The sequence below is a fragment of the Zootoca vivipara genome, chromosome 10 (assembly GCF_963506605.1).
Source record: "Zootoca vivipara chromosome 10, rZooViv1.1, whole genome shotgun sequence".
Taxonomy (NCBI): Eukaryota; Metazoa; Chordata; class Lepidosauria; order Squamata; family Lacertidae; genus Zootoca; species Zootoca vivipara.
The window spans coordinates 16,421,521-16,441,001 of NC_083285.1; the positions used below are offsets into that span (position 1 = coordinate 16,421,521).

The 19,481-nt window shown below is 42.5% G+C and overlaps 1 protein-coding gene across 8 annotated transcripts in view; it reads left to right on the forward strand.

Moving 5' to 3' along the window:
* CADPS2 (calcium dependent secretion activator 2) overlaps positions 1-19,481 on the forward strand; it is a 327,080-nt gene that overhangs the window by 58,023 nt on the left and 249,576 nt on the right. For all 8 annotated transcript variants that reach the window (XM_060279570.1, XM_035128678.2, XM_035128680.2 and 5 more), the window contains exon 2: positions 9,478-9,591. In XM_060279570.1, coding sequence (XP_060135553.1) covers positions 9,478-9,591 — 114 coding nt within the window. The remainder of the gene's footprint in view (positions 1-9,477; positions 9,592-19,481) is intronic.

Below are 19,481 nucleotides of genomic sequence, written 5' to 3' on the forward strand. Positions count from 1 at the left end.
AGCGGTACCTATTTATCTACTTGCACTTTGACATGCTTTCGAACTGCTAGGTTGGCAGGAGCTGGGACCAAGCACACATTTTAGTCTGCTAGCACAAAGTATTTCATGATTAAAACCATTACCTTCCTTTTCTAGCAGAAATTCACTTAGATCTCATCTGAATCATGGACATGCCAGGTAGGACCAGCAAGGCATTCTGCCACCTCGGCACCAGCTTCCCTGAGTTCCTGCTGTTGCTTTAAGTTGCTTTTTTTGCGACTGCTGTGGCAAAAAGCAGGGTTTGAAATTAGCCAGCCGCATTTTGCCCCTGCCTATCAGCCACTTGCGACCAAGTAAAGATGCTTGGGCGCTAAGATGATGCCTGACATCTCCACCATCTGAAGGCGCATGCCTGGGGATCCTTGGATCTTGACTGTTTTCATACACTCATACCACATCCTGTAGAATTCTATTAGTTATAGTTTATCAGCAAATCGGAACGAATTTCAGGAAACAAAAAGCTTTGTCTGTGCAGCCTGAGCAGGAGCAGCCGCCATTAAGGAAAATAGGTCGGAATAGGCCAATATAAAAGTAGACTGTCCCTGGATCAAGTAACTTTTCTTCTTTAAGTTCTCAAAGCTCTTAACTTAGCTTTAAAATGCAATCATTGCAAATGAAGCAGTAGGACGGCCCCAAAACTTTTCTAGGGGCAAATAACATTGAAAGTGTGATTACATAATAACTTCTCAGGAGCACAAATCATAATGAATGCATAATAAAAATCACATTTGGGGGGACTCTCTGACGACTCAGCAAGGGCAGATGCACATTTGGGGGGATCTAGAACTTTTTTCTTCAGCCAGTGATGAACTTACGGTATGTATCGTATTTAGTAGATGCGAAATGAGAAAATCAAACCCATAAAAGAAGTTATTGCTACCTTAGCTCCCTACCTGCACCATATATCTTGCTAAGGAAGGCCCCTTGATAGTCCTGCCTGAGTAACTGTGTTTCCTGGTATCCTTATGTTAGGCCAGCATTTTGTTTTTCTTCCTTTACTAACTTTTTAAGAAGATTAAACACGAGTTTTATATGAAACAAGTTGTGCTTGCAGAAACCACACTAAGCTTTTATAGCCACACCTGTGCTTGGGTGAAATGGGAAGATGCCCAATGCAGATCACGTAACTAATTGGAAAGGTTTTCTGCCACTGAGCTGTCCATTCAAGAAATGGAAACTATATCCTGCAAAGGGTTTTAATATGGGAACCTTATTAGTTGGTAAGACTTTCCCAAGTCAACCTCTTCGTAAGGTGGCATTAGCATTCCACGACAGGTGACTCTGAGTGAGGAAGATACTCTACTGAGCTCTAAAGTCTCTTTACTAGAATTGCTTTTCTCTCATTCTTTGTGTGTTTTTCTGGTCGACATGAGCTTATGACGTAACAAATCTGTTAGTCTTTTATGGTGCTACAGAATTTTTGTTTTGTCCTTTGTAAGCCACAAAGGTATTTAAGTTAGACTTCTGTCTGAAGTAGGATTTCCACATTTAGAAATAAGTTAAATATCTGTAGTTTTTGTGAGGGCTTTGAGGAGAAGAAAAATACTGTCTGAAGAACTGGTGTGTGTGTCAGTTACCTCTGAAGTTATGGTTCTTTGTTTGTGTGGTGAGGAGGACGGCATGTTTGTTTGTGCTTTTTGTGACTGATCTTGATTTCAAGGTGTAAATTGAACGTTATTCTAGGCTTTTTCATATTTTAAAGAAATTATACATAAAGCACAAATGGATAATCTAAAATAACACGCAGTAGATAGCTTCAGAGGCTTAACAGCGAAACAACAGAGGATGCAGAAGGCTTAAAAGCAAATGGTCTTCTTTAAAAAGAAGAAGCAGCCTGAAATTGGGCCTAAGAGAGGTGGGAAATATTTTTATGGACCTCTTTTAAAAAGTTGGTTCATATACCAATAAATATGTTGCTTTGGTCTTTGAGGATATAGTAACCAACGAACCATTTCATCGCCCAAATACATCATTAGGAAGTATTGTGAAAATGACTAAACCACTTCTGGTGCGACAGAACACTGTGACGGAAGACACCTGGCTTGAGAGCAGTACATGTGAAAAGGATCTAGGAGTCTTGGTAGACCACAAACTTGACATGAGTCAGCAGTGTGATGCAGCAGCTAAAAAAAGCCAATGCAATTCTGGGCTGCATCAATAGGAGTATAGCATCTAGATCTAGGGAAGTAATAGTACCACTGTATTCTGCTCTGGTCAGGCCTCACCTGGAGTACTGTGTCCAGTTCTGGACACCACAGTTCAAGAAGGATACTGACAAGCTGGAACGTGTCCAGAAGAGGGCAACCAAAATGGTCAAAGGCCTGGAAACGATGCCTTATGAGGAACGGCTTAGGGAGCTGGGTATGTTTAGCCTGGAGAAGAGAAGGTTAAGGGGTGATATGATAGCCATGTTCAAATATATGAAAGGATGTCATATGGAGGAGGGAGAAAGATTGTTTTCTGCTGCTCCAGAGAAGCGGACACGGAGCAATGGATTCAAACTTCAAGAAAGAAGACTCCACCTAAACATTAGGAAAAACTTCCTGACAGTAAGAGCTGTTTGGCAGTGGAATTTGCTACCAAGGAGTGTGGTGGAGTCTCCTTCTTTGGAGGTCTTTAAGCGGAGGGTTGACAGGCATATGTCAGGAATGCTTTGATGGTGTTTCCTGTTTGGCAGGGGGTTGGACTGGATGGCCCTTGTGGTCCCTTCCAACTCTATGATTCTATGATTCTAAGGCACATGGAAACGCCGTTTACCTCTGTGGACAAACACCAGCTCCCTCGGTTTGAAATAGGAGATAAATGGCACACCCCATAGTCGAATTCGACTGGAGTTAACCATCCAGGGGTCCTTTAAATACTGAAGTGATGTATGGAGGGATTGGTCTTCAATCCATAGCAACAGAACCTCCCAGTAACTATGGGTGAAGCAACAGCAGCCATAGAATATGACGAAGCCAGCCATGGTATTGCTGCAATAGTGGTCACCTGCCTTCCTTTACAGAAGACCACTCTCTATTCAGAGAGTAGTCCCTTTGAAGGAGTCCTCTACTTGAAGGGCTAACTAGTTCAAGTAGTGACGACTCTAGGAATAGATAACAGGGGCCTCGAAAATTTGCCCATCAACAGTAAACACCCGGACAACAGGCTGAGCAGGTACAGTTGCCTCCTCTATGGTGAGACGCACTGTATCAGCAATTTTTTCCAGAATTTGTGTCCATACAGAAAAATGGGGAAATGTTAATTTTATGCCAATCTGTGCCATCTTTTGCCCTCCTCTCTTTGGAGGATGGTGGTGGTGCCATCGTAATTGCTGCATTTTTATCATTCTGCACTCATTTTTAGAAGCAGGAGATAACCACGTGGTCATTTGCCCAACTGCATACACTTGTAACAGATATTAAAAGTGATGGAGATTAAAAAGTTCAGACAGAAGTAGCAGTTGTTCGAGTATCATTCCCAGCATATTTCATCAGTTTGCATTTGCTGTTTTGGGTAGTGAATCATAATCTTCTTAACTACTTGTATGCACTAAGAATCTCAGAGGCAGTTTTTATTTTTGTGTGGTTTTACTTGCCTGTTTCTGTAAGGAGAAGTGGAATACCTGGCTTAGCGGGGTTTTTTTGCTTGCTGTTACTAGAAAAGGGGGCTTCGGTCACAAAAGAGTTATGCCATCTACTGGCATATCTGTATATTTTGGAAGAACCATAGGAGAAAGACAGCAGCAACTAACTCAGACAATATTGCTTTTTTAGAAAACAGAATCACACAGATTGACAAAGGCAGTGATAGCTCTCCAGCTATTTATTCCATATAATTTATTCACTGCTTGATTGCAGAATACCCCTAAAAGGTAAAACAAGAAAATCAAGGAAAGAATCACAAGCCTCCCTTAAAACATACAAAAGTTAAAATACTAAAACAGATTAAAATTACCTCAACGTTCTAAACATCTATTTATTTGCTTTGCAACACAACGCTACAAATGATTAAAGTATTAGTTAAACAGAGCTGGTAACAGTATCTAATTGCAAAGCATTTCGGAGAACAGTGAACCCATTTAGCATAATATGAGTATGGCAAACTGTAATGTGCCTTCATTAGCAAACAGTGCCTTTTGATTTGAGCAAAGAGGAATAAATATTATGCCAGTCTCATAAAACAACTCTGTGTGTGTTTTACAGGAAATGGGCAGAAAGCTTAGCATTTGTTTGTCAGCGGTTTATTTGTGATGCAGCATGTGTCAGGGAAACATTTTAATGACCAGCTTCAAGATGACACAGTCTGCCAAAGACGAAAGTATATACAGTCATACCACGGGTTAAGTACGCTTCAGGTTGAGTACTTTCAAGTTAAGTACTCCGCGGACCCGTCTGGAATGGATTAACCACTTTCAATTACTTTCAATGGGAAAGTTCGCTTCAGGTTAAGTACGCTTCAGGTTAAGTACGGACTTCCGGAACCAATTAAGTACAGTGGTACCTCTGCTTACAAATAACTCTACTTACGAATGTTTCTACTTACGAACGGAGCTCCGTCCGCCATCTTGGATGCGGTTTAGATAGGATTTTTTCTACTTGCAAATTTTTAGATAGGGTTGCTTCAACTTACAAATTTTTTCTCCAATGCATTCCTATGGGATTCGACTTACAAATTCTTTCGACTTACGAATGTGTGTTCGGAACGCATTAAATTCGTAAGAAGAGGTACCACTGTACTTAACCTGAGGTACCACTGTACCATATTTGTCAGGTGGCTAGAAAGCTTGATGCCCCCTTAGAGGCTAGTGTTTTGGACGTTCCAGTTCAGGATGCTTGAAATGTATACAGAGGGAATGTTTTAAAGCAGGGATGGAGAACCTGTGTTCTTCCAGATGTTGTTAACTTGGCCGTGCTCGCTAGAGCTGATGGGAGTTTGGAACCCAACAAAAGATTCCTGCATTGCAGGGGGTTGGGCTAGATCAGGCATCCCCAGCCTTCGGCCCTCCAGATGTTTTGGACTACAATCCCCATCATCCCTGACCACTGGTCCTGTTAGCTAGGGATCATGGGAGTTGTAGGCCAAAACATATGGAGGGCCGCAGTTTGGGGATGCCTGGGCTAGATGACCCTGGTGGTCCCTTCCAACTCTGCAATTCTACGACTCTATGAAGCTCAGGAGGGCCACAGGTTTCCAATATTTATTTATTTTATTTATTAGATTTATATACCGCCCTTCATCATAAGATCTCAGGGCAGCTCACAGAATAAAACACAAGACAAAAAGAAGTAAATAAGTAAAACAGAACAACAAAACAATACCTGAAGTATACCTGAAGGCACGCCTCCACCCCCATTGTTCAGCCTGGACGCTGAGGTCCAGCTCCGAGGGCCTTCTGGCGGTTCCCTCCCTGCGAGAAGTGAGGTTACAGGGAACCAGGCAGAGGGCCTTCTTGGTAGTGGCGCCCGCCCTGTGGAACACCCTCCCATCAGATGTCAAGGAAATAAACAACTATCTGACTTTTAGAAGACATCTGAAGGCAGCCCTGTTTAGGGAAGTTCTTAATGTTTGATGTTTAATTGTGTTTTTAATATTCTGTTGGGAGCCACCCAGACAGATGGGCGGGGTAGATATATTTTCATTTCGAAGTTTATTGTGCCTATAAGCCCATATAAACATAAAAACATAAAGCATAAAAGCACAGAGCATTAAGCATAAAAGCACAACATTCACAAGGAATGCAACAGCAGAAGACCGTACCATGGCCATCAAAAATAACCGTAAACACGGGAATATTAAGGCAACAGTCGGAAGGATAACAGAAGCCTTTAATAGTCGTGTAATTGACCAATTTGCATTTTTGGGGACAGAACAGAGTTTAAAAACCTTGCCACCTGCAAGGTTGTATGGGGATCATTGTCTTGCAAGATTAGGGCAAGGTGTGACTCTACTGGTGAACCAACCAATTTCTGAATTATTGGTCTTAGTAGGTTTGCCCGAGCATCTCTGTGAAATGGCCATGTATCAATTATATGATGGCGGGATTCCGTTGACTTATTGTCGCAAGCGCATAAAGCAGAAACTAGATCCTTGGAGAATCTATGTCTCAAAACCTTGGAGGGAAACACATTAAACCTCGCTTTAATAAACGCAAATCGGTGGGAAGCCGTGGAAAGGGAGGATAGATATGTTGGAATATGGTGTATTGGAGTAATGCCTATGTTCCGAGGTGAACAGACCCCCCCCACACACACACCCAACGTGGAATTACGTTGTAACTCAATGTCGTCCAGTCTTTGGTTGATAAGTCTTTTTGCTTGTAAATTCGTCACGCCAGAGACACTGGACAAGATAGTGGCTTGGTAATCTATGCCAGAGAGTTAGCCAGTAGTCGATGGTTCGTTTCCATAGAAGGTCTCTAGTGAAGGGAGAATATATTTTCAAGTGTATAGAAAATGCAGAGGTTTGAAATATGTTAGTAAATGTGTGAAGTTTAATTTAAACCGGAATGATTTAATTTTAAGATATAGAATTTGCTGAAGAAAATTGGTAAGGAAATGCAGGGGGGGGGGATTCCGAGGAAGTCCCCTAAAAATGATATGAAAAGTATAAGGTTAGAAATTTTATTTTGTTTTATTTCTATTTTTTTATTTTTCATTTCGTGTAGGATGTTCGATATGTTGCTTATGGTTAAAGTTTTATGTGTTTATTTGTTTATATATAAAACCAATAAGATTTTTTTTTAAAAAAAAACACACAAATAAATATAAGACAGTGTCTTATTTCCAGGGAAACACTGCAATACATTATTATTATTATTATTATTATTATTATTATTATTATTATTAACCCTACCCTCCCATATCAGTTTTAAAGCCACACAAACTAAATGCCCGTGCCGCCTATCAGGAGCCGGATCCTAGCCTGCACCCGGGATTGGCAAATGGGAGTGCAGGCTCAGATACAGACTGGGCCACGGGGTGGAGCTGATGGAGCAGGGAACCTTCTCTCAGGTCTACGACCTGACCATTTAAACAGCCCTTACTTGGAGCCCTTACCTGTTCTTTGCCTTGTCGGGTTCCCTACCCACCTTCCCTCAGTTCAAGTGATTGTTTTATGACCTTGCTGGGGCTAAGGTGGTCGTCGTGTTCTGGGGCCGGGTAGGAATCTGCCCACCGGGCAAATTGGATCCACCCTGGTGGTTTTGCCTACCTCAATCGTCACAACTTGGTTGGGCATTGGGGCAACCTCAGTCTGGGATGGAGGGGAGGTTGTAGTCTCTGTCTGCCCCTCCAAACGCTGGGTATTCGGGGGGGGGGGAGAGTGGCCATGTCTTCATGCCCAAGCAGGAACCCAGAGCTGATGGCACTCCTCCAGACAGCAGTCCTTGCAGGGGTTGCCCTATTTGAAACCCCTGTGCAGATTGACCAGAATATCACTTATGGCAGGTGGACTGGCAGTATTTAATTGCCCAAGCCAAAGCTCTTTCATCTGTATTCAATGAAGATGTAGCCTGTTTTCATCCAAAAAACCAGTCTCAGTTGTCTTTGAATTCCCTGCGGGGACAATGACAGCTCCCTTTCTCAAGCTCTGGGAGGAAGACCTTTCATTGCCTACAGACAGCCACCCAATCTTAAACAACTCCTCACCCACAATAATACAACCACCAGACTTAACATGGACACTGGTACCAGAGCCTGCAATAAACCCAGATGCCAACTTTGCTGCCACATACACCCGGACAACATCATTACTGGCCCCAACAACATCCAACATACCATCTCAGGACTATTTAATTGCTCATCTTCTAACATTGTGTATGCCATCAAATGCCAACGGTGCCCTTCAGCTCTCTATATTGGACAAACAGGCCAAACCCTACGCCAAAGGATAAATGGACATAAATCTGACATCAGGAACCATAAGACTGAAAAACCAGTAGGAGAACACTTCAATCTCCCAGGACATTCTATACAAGATCTCAAAGCAGCTGTTTTATTACAGAGAAATTTCAGGAACAGACTGGAAAGGGAAGTTGCTGAATTGGAAATCATTACCAAGCTTAAAACCATGGAAGCACCTGGGATGAATAGAGATATCGGATTCTTATCTCATTATGCATGATCAAGCTTTCTTTAGCACCTCAGCCCAGGACTAATTGCAGCCATCAGCAGCCATTAACACCCATCTACAGGTTTACCACTCCCATCAGCCCATCTCCCATTCCCACCCACCCCCACCACCCTCTGTATATATATATAGGGTCTGACACTTCTGTTTCTAGTGTATCTGAAGAAGTGTGCATGCACACGAAAGCTCATACCAAAATATAAACTTAGTTGGTCTTTAAGGTGCTACTGAAGGAATTTTTTTATTTTGCTTCGACTCAGACCAACACGGCTACCTACCTGTAACTGGCGTGTAATTGTTCGCCTTTAGTGCTACAAGTCTTAAGGTTTTCATCCTTGTTTGGGTTTTGTGGAAGGGGGGGACAAAAACTTGTTTTGGGGTGTGCCTTTGTTACATGGTTTCTCTTTCTGCATTGTTTAGACAGAGCAGTTAAGCCACCTGCAGTTCAGCTAAGAAAAATCTTCAGGCAAAACTGGGACATGTTTTATCTCAGTTAGGGATTCTGGGCGGGGAAATGGTTCACAGTAGTGGGTGAAAAAGTATATTTAAATTTCCTGATTTTCGTAGTACTTTTGTAATATGTCCTATAGTGTCCATAACATCTCTCCCATCATGCACCTAAGCTCATTTCTGCTACTTAAAGTTTGTACAGTGAAGTGTGTGTTTGTGTTGGGGGTGAGAGTGCAGCAACATGCACATCCTTCTCTCCATCTCTTTGTGTTCACACCACTGTGCAGTTTTTTTTCCAGATTTTAAGAATAGGGGCTGAGTCCATTTTAACCAAGGTAATAGTAAAAGAAGTAGGAAATTATTCTGTGACTGTAGGTTATCTTAACATGAAATTAAAGCTGTTCTGTAAAACCAATTACATAGATTTTGTAGAATAAACAAAATTGCGCTATCTATCTTATCTTAGAGTTGCCATATTTCGGGAAGTGAAAATGTGGACACAAAAGTTGAGCTTTTTATTTATTGTGGGATTTTTGATTAAATTTGTTGAGCATTTTCTCTCTCCACAAAATATCCCAAAACAGTTTTTAAACATTTTATTATTATTATTATTCCGGCAAAAAAACCTACTCCCGCAATGGGCTGCCATTTAAATTCCCCAGACATTCAAAATGGCTGCCGAATTCCAGCAATGTCCGGGAAATTCCAGATGTTTGGCAGCCCTCATATCTATCCAGGTGTGATTGTTAGAAGTTATTGAAAGTAACGGCATACTGAGTTAAAGGAGGAAATTGATGTGTGGGACAACTAAGAGTTTTTAAATGTTGGAACGAAGCAAAAGGTGTAGCTTTGCTGACTGAATTTTTGCTTTCTCTCCAGCTGAACAAGCAACAGCTACAGATTGTGAAGGAGCGCTTTCAGGCCTTCCTAAATGGAGAGACACAAATTGTGGCTGATGAAGCATTTTGTAACGCAGTTCGAAGTTACTATGAGGTAAGTTGAACGTGGTTGTTCCTGGTGCAGTGCCTAAAATGGGTGGGAGCAGAGGCATGTGTGTAAAAATCCCCACCCCCAATTTTATAGTAGTGTTTGTAAGTGTTTGAGCTCAAGGTTACTTAATTGTGTGGATACAATTTCTTAATTCTGCTCAGTGCCTCCTAGGGATTGGAGTTGACAGAGGTTTCACATAACATTTTCCAAACAACCAGAAAATGTTATCCCTTCTCCCCGACTGATGGCGACTTGCTGCTGATCTACTGCCCCCCCCCCAGCACAAGTCTTGAGTCACCTTTTGACACATTCTTCTCAGCTAGGGATGTAAGAAGGCATCATTTTCTAATCCGCTCTAGGTTTGTCAAATGCAGCAACGTTTCTGTTCTGCTGCAGTTTGCCTTCTGTCAGCAATTAAGTTATGCGTCTCACTGTCCACTATGGTGATACTGCAGTAGAGAATAGGCTACCAATCGTGTTCACCTGATTGAATTACTGTTCTGGACCTGAGATGAATAAGAGAACACAGACAATTCCCACTCCTGCTTCTTGTTTTCATTGGAATTCTCTGACATCCCTACTCTCAAAATCTGAATTTGAGATGCCACCAGCTTTTTAAGCTTTCAGTAACTGGTAGGCTGGAATCTGCTGATTATCTACTTATCCAAGCAGCAGTACCTCCTCGTTTCCATATGGTCCAGCCCTTCCAAGTCTGGTGCCTAATAGAAACTTCATCATCAGTACCTGTAAGGGTGACTCCCTACAGGGAGCCAGCCCCCATCATCCTGACGTCCACCTCGTCAAGTACAGAGAGCACCAGTGGTTCTGAAGCAGCCAGAGGGGGAGGGAGAGACTCAGAGGAGGAGAGAAATCAGAGGGAGGAACAATGGGAAAGCTTGGGGGTGGAGGGATGCAAGCAGATGCTCAGGGATGTTGCAGAGCCAGGGCACCAACCGCTTAGGGAGGAAGCTGAAAGGGCATCACTCCTTCTGGCGCAAGAAGTAAGGAGAGCGCCGCAACGCAGGTCAAGGGGGCGGCGTTTTGGGGTGGCCAGGCTACTTTGCTGGCATAGGAACAGACATACGCCATTGCCGGATTCTGATTCGGGATGAGAGGTCATGTTTTAAGCTGTCTCTACACTGTAAATAAATAGCACAATAAATGTCTTTGAAGGCAAACTGGACTCAGGCGGAGTTACTCTAGAGTAGCCACGACAACCCTCTGACAGTACCTTACCACATTCATCGCTTTGCACCAAAGTTGATCCACCTGAGGGTTAAGCTACTTCATCCTGTCTTCTGCATACTTCTTAACTATCTCAAGTAAACACCCTTTGGAGAAGAGTGGAACATCTTCATTCTGGAAACCTCCACTTGTGTCATTGATCCTACCAGCATAAATTTAGTCATTGTGTCATTGATCCTACCAGCATAAATTTAGTGCATGAGCTAAATAATTTATATTTATATAAATATAAATAGAATATGTCATTTTTTGTGTGGCAAATTGTTTCCTGAACATAGTTCATCATATCCTACATATAACAGAATAATTGACTCAATCAATCGATGGAATAATTAAAGTATATTCATCACATTAATTCATCGCAGGTCATATATGTGTAATGCACAAACAGAGATATCCCTTGATGGGCACCATAGAATCATCACAAGAGATTACAAAGATTAATAAGCATTTTTCAGCTGGGTTAGGCAGCTTTTTCAGTACTACTGAAGACCCCAGCAGATATGACGCATTATTAGCTAGAGTATATATTTTATATACACTAATAGGTTTTATTTTATATATACCAATATATTTTATTTTTAACTAATATATTTTATGTGGGGCTTTTCATGTTTTTAGGAGTATAATAGAGGGCCCTAACTACAGTAGTGCTTATTTTACAGCATCTAAAATATTTGCCAGAGATGATAATTCAGAAATTGGGTATTGAAGAACATTGATCTAGGACATTGGAAATAGGAAATCCGATTTAATTCTGGCTTCTATTTAATTTTTCTGCCTTTCCCTGGATCTTTTCCCATTCTTGCTTTAACATTTTCAAACACATCTCTTATTACCATGAGGTGGAAGCCAAAAGGCTTGCAATCCTAATTATAGACCGCTGAGGGTGGGGAGGTAAATTCCCTCCTGCTTTCAGCCCATATTACAGATGATACCACACTAGAAATGGCATATGAAGAGCTAAAAAAGTCTTCTGCAGAATTCTGAATAGACTTCAAGTCTCAAGCTTTTGTTGTGGTGATATAAAGGAGCATTTCCCCAATGGGAACATTTTATTACAGTCCTTTTGTGATATGTGCCCAGCACTGAGACATGGACTATTTTGGCAAGCTGTAGAATCAATGAACAAACAGACCAACTGAATGTCTGGAGAATATGCTTCCTAATTCTGGTGGCTATTCACTTTGAGACAATTCTACAGAGCAGACCTGCAGCACAATTTTGGTGATGCTCCCAGTACAGTACAAAGTAGACCTTGATCACAAGGCTAATTATCAGCAGAAGAGAGGCTGTGCCTGCAGCGATCATTTAGTTATGCAATAGCTCACTTGAAAGAGAGCAGTACTGTGCCATTGGTAATGCCATTGGTCCTGGCTATTCCAAACAACATCTAGTCAGAATCGATGGGGGGGGGGAGTAGAAGAATCGAGTCTGAAATCATACTGACAACAAAAGAGAGAGGAAGAGATCATTCCAGAAGTAGAATCCAAGAGAAGAGAGGCAAGCCTTGAGCCAGTATCAAGAGGGGACGGATTGTATTCTGGAAGAATGAAAACCCTAGTGTGCCAATCAAAATGCACTGGTTACGGTACTCTCTGGTTTCCTGTGTGCCAGAAGAAATGCTTTTCTCCCAAGCACCAGCTTGAGGCTTAGCTCTTCCCTTTTGGGTTTTGATGGCAAACCAGGAAACTGACAACAGAATGCTGTAGAGCCTTTTGAAGCTTTGTTCAGAGTATTTACTGTAGGGAACCAGGCATACTTTCAATGAAAGCGGGGCGGGGGGGGGTGGATAGGAGGGGTAGAACTGTATGAGTACAAAGTTGGGTATATATATACGTCTGCTGCAAGGACACTAATGTCTGGGCCCTGTACTGCTGTATGTGATAACTTTAGAAGCAATGTGGTTTCAGGGTTAGTGTTAGACCAAATATTTGCTTAGATTTGAAGCTCACATGGTGAGGCAGTTGCGTTCTTAGCCCAGCTCACATCAAGGGGTTGTTATGAGGGTTAAAGGTAAGTCTGTTCACCACCCTGAGCTCCTTGGAGGAAGTATAGGATAAAAATCTAAATTTTATTATTATGAATAGCTTTTGAAGAGGCTGGCTTTTCTGAGTAGTTAAGATATCTTTATTGTCATTGTCCCCTTGCGGGGACAATGAAATTACTCGGTTGCTACATCCACTCAGATAAAGCATTCCGCATAATCCAAAATTACAAAACCTAATTAAAAACAGTAAATATAATACAAATAAGAAGTAAAATAAGATGACTTCAAAGTCCAGGCTTTCCATTTAAGGCCAAAATCGCTCTAGAGAAGAAACTGTTCCTGAGACGGCTCATTCTTGCCTGCATAGTTCTATATCTCTGTCCCAATGGCAGGAGCTGAAAGAAATGGTGACCAGGGTGCGTTGGATCTCTTGATATGTCTAGTGCTTTTCTATGGCACCTGGTGGTATAGATTTGTTCTAAGGTGGAGAGTGAGCAGCCAATAATGCTCTCTGCTGTTTTAATAATTCTACACAGCCCTGCTCTGTCCTGAGAAGTACAGCTTCCGTACCACACACATAAACCGTACGTGAGCACACTCTGTATGGCACAGTGATAGAAGGCAAGCAGCAGCTTTTGTGGAATATGGTTTTTCCTTAAAATTCCTTAAAATTTTAATTCTTAAAATTAAGGCATGTGTATCATTAACCAAAGCAAGTATATGATTGTCTCCACATTCATAATGCAAGATCTAAAAACAGGAGACCTCTGCACTTTTTCAGGAGCTGCTGATTACTGCCCTTCGTGGTAAAACTGAGTAACTGTAGACTCATGGAAGAACCACCAAGACTGGCCTGACTTCACCCACCCAGAGTGTCCATTGGTTCTTCCTGTTCAGGAAGGAGTATTAAAAATGATCCTTTCCTATTTTAGATGTCATGGACTGGCTGGATGCAGAAGGGTGGTGGGAGGCAGCAGTTAGGGATCCCGCAAGGGAAGAAGGCTCAGAGCCAGGGGATTGGTGGTGGGATGGTGATGAGGGAGAAGACTGGGTGGAGGACAAGCTGAAAGGGCAACAGGGTTTAGTGAGCAGGAAGAGACTGTGGCAGAGAGCAGTCCAAAATCAGAGGCAGAAGTGGAGGCTGCAGAGGAGGCAGGCCAAGAGGCAGAGATGAGGCAGGCTGCTGAAGAAGCCAGGGAAAAGAAAAGTGCCGAGGAGAGTTTGGTTGCGTGCTCGGAAAAAACCCTGGAGAGGAGGGGGCTTAGGCAGCTGTGGGAAGGCAGGAACCCTCAGTCCCTGCAACGGCCTCATTGGGGCAAGACCAACTGGGAAGAGTTGCTGCAATCACTAGGCCTGCACTGTTTTGGTCTTTTTTAAATAAAGTGTTCACTTCACGAACACTGTGTGTGTGTTTTTATTGCTGACCAATGCCTGACTCCAGCTCCTGACATTAGCTGAGCTTTGCTTGATCAAGAAGCTTAGCCTGAGCTCTACTGTGCTTGCCTTTCTGGTCGTTCTTCTTGGTCTTGACTGTTCTTCTGCATTGCCCTTGGGTCCAGACTCCAAATCGCTACCCTGTCCAGTTTGAGTAAATGCCTAAACAACATGCTGCTTTATTTTCCAGCCAATGCAATCCACCCCACTTCCCAGACCACAATTATTATTATTTTTTAAAAAGTCACAGTAGTTATTTGCATACTTGCGACTGAAATGTGTCTGAGAGCACTCTGTTGCAGTGAGCAACACTGAATCTTCAAGAAGCTGAACCCTGTCAAATCATGAACTAATTTTTATGTAAACTTGAGCAGAGCAGTATGTTGAGTGGAGAAACTGCAAAAACAGGACAATGTGTCCATGGCTGAAATCCCATAAAGAAATAATGAGCGGCAAAGTGCTAAATTTATGTAATCAGTGTTCATGATTGCTTGATGAAAACCAATGGAGAGCAAATTTATGCCGTCAAAATGGCCTGCTCTGGTGACTGAGGACCTCTTGACAGTAATCTTGTTTGATATTGGGGGATGGGAGGAGAGAGGGGGTACGAGGGCTCTGTTCAATTTGCATTTTCCACTACGGTGACACACTGAAAGGGCAAACTGGGAAATCAGGATTTTTACAAGCTTGTATTCTCTAAAGAAATAGTTGTAATGCTGTCGGAACAATTGTTCTTATCGTGTTCCCTCTTGAAGGCTGCCTTACGATCTACCTGAGCAGTAAAGAGACTGCTTAAACGCTAAAAGTAGTCTGTAGTTTTGCTGAGGGGTGAGGGGTAATATCTATATCCTTTTTTTCTTTTCTTTTTTGGAGACATGCCTTAAATAAAACATCATGGCTGAAGAAATTAATTACTCGCTCTACTTGTATGGGATATATTATGGCTGCAACACTTCTGTTTAGTTAGCAATAACTACCTCATTAAGGTTCCACTGTCTGATCTGCCCTTGCTAGCAAAACTTTCCTCTAATTACTCAGTTTATTTATTTTTTTACTTTTAGCAAATGTAAGTTCATTGTCTAGCTCATTGCTTTCAAATGTAAATAGGCCTTTTCTTTTCCTTTATTGCCCTATGAGGAATTGTGTTATGGTGTGCCTACTGAATATGCATTATTTCGTCTAAATGAAGGAATTTTCCTGCTGTCCTTACATGTCACCTATCTTGCTGGCCCATGTGCAAGGAATTCCTGCTTTCTCAATGTGTTCCCCACAGGCCTGAAGGGGGCAGGGAGGGTGGGAGGGCAAGCACATCAAACATTTAGGCCCTAGTGCCCATTTCTTCATCCTGATGTGGATGCGAAATCTTCACAAAAGCATTATGGGTGAGGTACAAAGTCCGGACGAGTGGAAGACCAGCTAATCTTTCTCCTTTCCTGAACAGGCAGAAGAACCTTTACTGTGTTTACATAATCCAAAGAGTGATGGGGGCTGGCAGTTTCCTAAAAGTGGGGGGGGGGGGGAGTATCAGAAACAAGGTTGTAGTAGTATTCAATAGTTGTTGTCTTCTATATGTCTGAATTGGTTGTGATTCCTCTGATACTGAACAGGATAATAGCTACAGCTGTTGGTCACCAATAGGGCTGGGCGATACTGTAACTGCTTTTCAGCATGGTGATATTTCAGCTGCTAAATATAGGGTTGCCATTTTTCAAAAAGTAAAACCACTGCCTTCTGGAAATCCCCCCCCCCCCCAGATATCACTTCCGCCTTTGAAATCCTAGTAACCTCTGGGAAATCTCAGACATATGGCAGCCCTACTAAATACCGCAATATGCTGATAATATCACAAGGCATGGAATTTATCGTGGCTGCTTCTTCCCACTTGGGGGAGCTCCTATTTGACTAAAAAAGGTAAAGGTAAAGGACCCCTGACAGTTAGGTTCAGTCATGAACAACTCTGGGGTTGCAGCGCTCATCTCGCTTTTACTGGCCGAGGAAGCCGACGTTTGCCCGCAGACAGTTTTTCCGGGTCAGATGGCAAGTATGACTAAGCCAGGTGGCAAGTATGGAAAGCCAGAGCAGCGCACGGAAATGCCGTTTACCTTCCCGCCGGAGCGGTACCTATTTATCTACTTGCACTTTGATGTGCTTTCGAACTGCTAGCTTGGCAGGAGCTGGGACTGAGCAACGGGAACTCAGAGTGTCGTGGGGATTCAAACTGCCGACCTTCCAATTGGCAAGCCCTAGGCTCAGTGGTTTAGACCACAGCGCCACCTGTGTCCCTATTTGACTACCTGCAGTTCGAAAGCACGTCAAAATGCAAGTAGATAAATAGGAACCGCTACAGCAGGAAGGTAAACGGCGTTTCCATGTGCTGCTCTGGTTTGCCAGAAGCGGCTTTGTCATGCTGGCCACATGACCTGGAAGCTATACGCCGGCTCCCTCGGCCAATAATGCGAGATGAGCGCGCAACCCCAGAGTCGGTCACGACTGGACCTAATGGTCAGGGGTCCCTTTACCTTTACCTAGTCAGATGGCCCAAGCTTAACACAAGGAATGGGGAGCAGGTCTACTTCTCAATCTTTTCTGGCTTACAAAAGTATTTAGGTTTATTTCCCCAAGGTGTCTAGAATAAAACAAATAAGGGCTGTCTTCTAACCTATTAAATCATATCTCTGTCTGACTTTAGATCTGCATTTAAACAGAAAACTGGATCCCCCCCCCCAGCTGTGCACAATAATAACCCTTAAAAAACACCCAGAAACTATTCAAAATACATTCTCCCTCCAAGCTCCTATTTACACCTGGCAATACAGAATGCCGAAGCCACACTTGTCACATAGATCTTTTAGTAAATACAACCTTGGTGGAACAAAGAAGTAAGCCATCCATTCTAATGGCTCCTGAAAGCTCAACTAACAAAACCTGGATGACTTTTTTTTGAGAGAGAGCGAGTGAGAGCAAAGTGATGTTTATTTCCAAACCACTTTTCATCCTGTGGGCTTTCTAAGCAGACGCTGGCAGAAGGTTAATTTTTTAAGCATTCCCTCCTTCCCTGTTGCTTCATCTCTCCAAGTTGGAAAGGAACAAGCCCTCTTTTATTTGTATATCGTAAAGGCTGCAAGACTTTCACATTTTGCCTATTCCTAGTTTTGCTCAATGAAGGTAATGTCCCTAATGCAAATTAATCAACAGGCTGGTACTTAACCAGCCAGGTGTATGTAGGTAACTCTTATTAATGAGTAAGTATTGGGAATTACACATGGAATAGAGAAGGTAGAATTGCGGGGGGGGGGGCGGCATAAGGAGCCTCAGTATTGCAGCAGAAAAGCTGTGGTCTTCTTCCTTTTATCCATTATTTATAATGGCATTATATCATGCTAAATTTCAATTTTATTTTCTCCTGTATGCATTTTAAGTACAATCGTGAATGTAGTTAAAATGCTTCTTTTTCTCCTGGGCTTGCTTTAGAATTCTGTGACTTCTATCTATTTCATGCAGATGCACACGTTTTTACTATAAGCCCTGGATATAGACAATAACAGAGATAGCAAAAAAAAAAAGTTATTAAAATTGGGCCACAGTACCCTGTAGACATCTTTGCATGTACGTAGTAGAAGCTTTAATGTGCTTATTATTTTTATTGCTGTAACAGTTTGTTTTGAAAATGGTTACCAGGAGCTAACATCACTACCATTTCTGGCTGAACATTTTTGTATGCTTGTATCTTTATTGGTTTGTTTTAAAACTGTTAGGAGCAACACTCAGGACCAGCCACTCATTACAGCATAATATTTAAAGTTCTAAGAATCCCTAGATTTTTTAAAAATTCTATTTTTGAGGCAACTGCTAGAGACATAATGGTATTCTTACATTAACTTCTTGATTCCCCACCCCCCCAAGTTTCCTTGTATTCATTTATACGGAACAGCCACTTCTCTGGATATTCCTGAATGATATCATGTCGCAGAGCATTAGACTGAAACAATTTCACTCAGTATATGACGTTTAGAAGGCATCTGAAGGCAACCCTGTTTAGGGAAGTTTTTAACGTTTGATGTTTTATCGTGTTTTTAATATTCTGTTGGGAGCTGCCCAGAGTGGCTGGGGAAACCCAGCCAGATGGGAGGGGTATAAATAATAAATTATTATTATTATTATTATTATTAGTAGTAGTAGTAGTAGTAGTAATAGTTACAACAGTTAGGGCTCTAGGACTTACCTGTTCATTAAATCAGTGTTGGTATTCAGCCTGAAAATTTCTGGAAAAGTACCAGGAGAAGCTCTAATAACTAGTAATACGTAGGGCTGGCCGATATGTGCTTTTCAACATTTTGATATGTCACCAGCTAAACATTGCAATATACCAATATAATGTCGCTCACCGAAGGCACACTTCTGTGCATGCGCGAGCTGCGCAGATGGCGTCTGCACATCTGACGCTGCGGAACCCGGATGTAAACACTTCCGGGTCTGCGGTTGTCAGTCGCCGAGGTAGGCATAAACCGAGGTTTGACTGTATCATGAAATGGAGTTCAAACCTGTTTTGGACAATATACAGTGGTACCTCGGTTTACAAACACAATTGGTTCCGGAAGTCTGTACTTAACCTGAAGCGTACTTAACCTGAAGCGAACTTTCCCATTGAAAGTAATGGAAAGTGGATTAATCCGTTCCAGACAGGTCCGCGAAGTACTTAAACTGAAAATACTCAAACCGAAGCATACTTAAACCAAGGTATGACTGTATAAATATATCTCCCAGCCCTAGTTATCAGCATTATATATTGTGGGAGGTGCTGTGGCCTAAACTAATGAGCCTCTTGAGCTTGCCGATCAGAAGGTCAGCAGTTTGAATCTGTGTGACGGAGTGAGCTCCCATTGCTCTGCCCCAGCTCCTGCCAACCTAGCAGCTCGAAAACGCGCCAGTGCAATAGCGGGAAGGTAAACGGCACTCTGCCTTTCATCATGGTGTTCCGTTGTGCCAGAAGCGGTTTAGTCATGCTGGCCACATGTCCTGGAAAGCTGTCTGTGGACAAACGCCGGCTCCCTCGACCTGAAAGTGAGATGAGCGCAGCAACCCCATAGTCATCCAGGGGTCCTTTACCTTTACCTTTTAAATGTATCCATTGCAAGAGCTAAATGCTTGACACCAAGATGCCTGTACCTGAAAGAATCATGCCCTCGTTCTGCTTGTGGGCTTCCCAAGAGCAACTGGTTGGCAA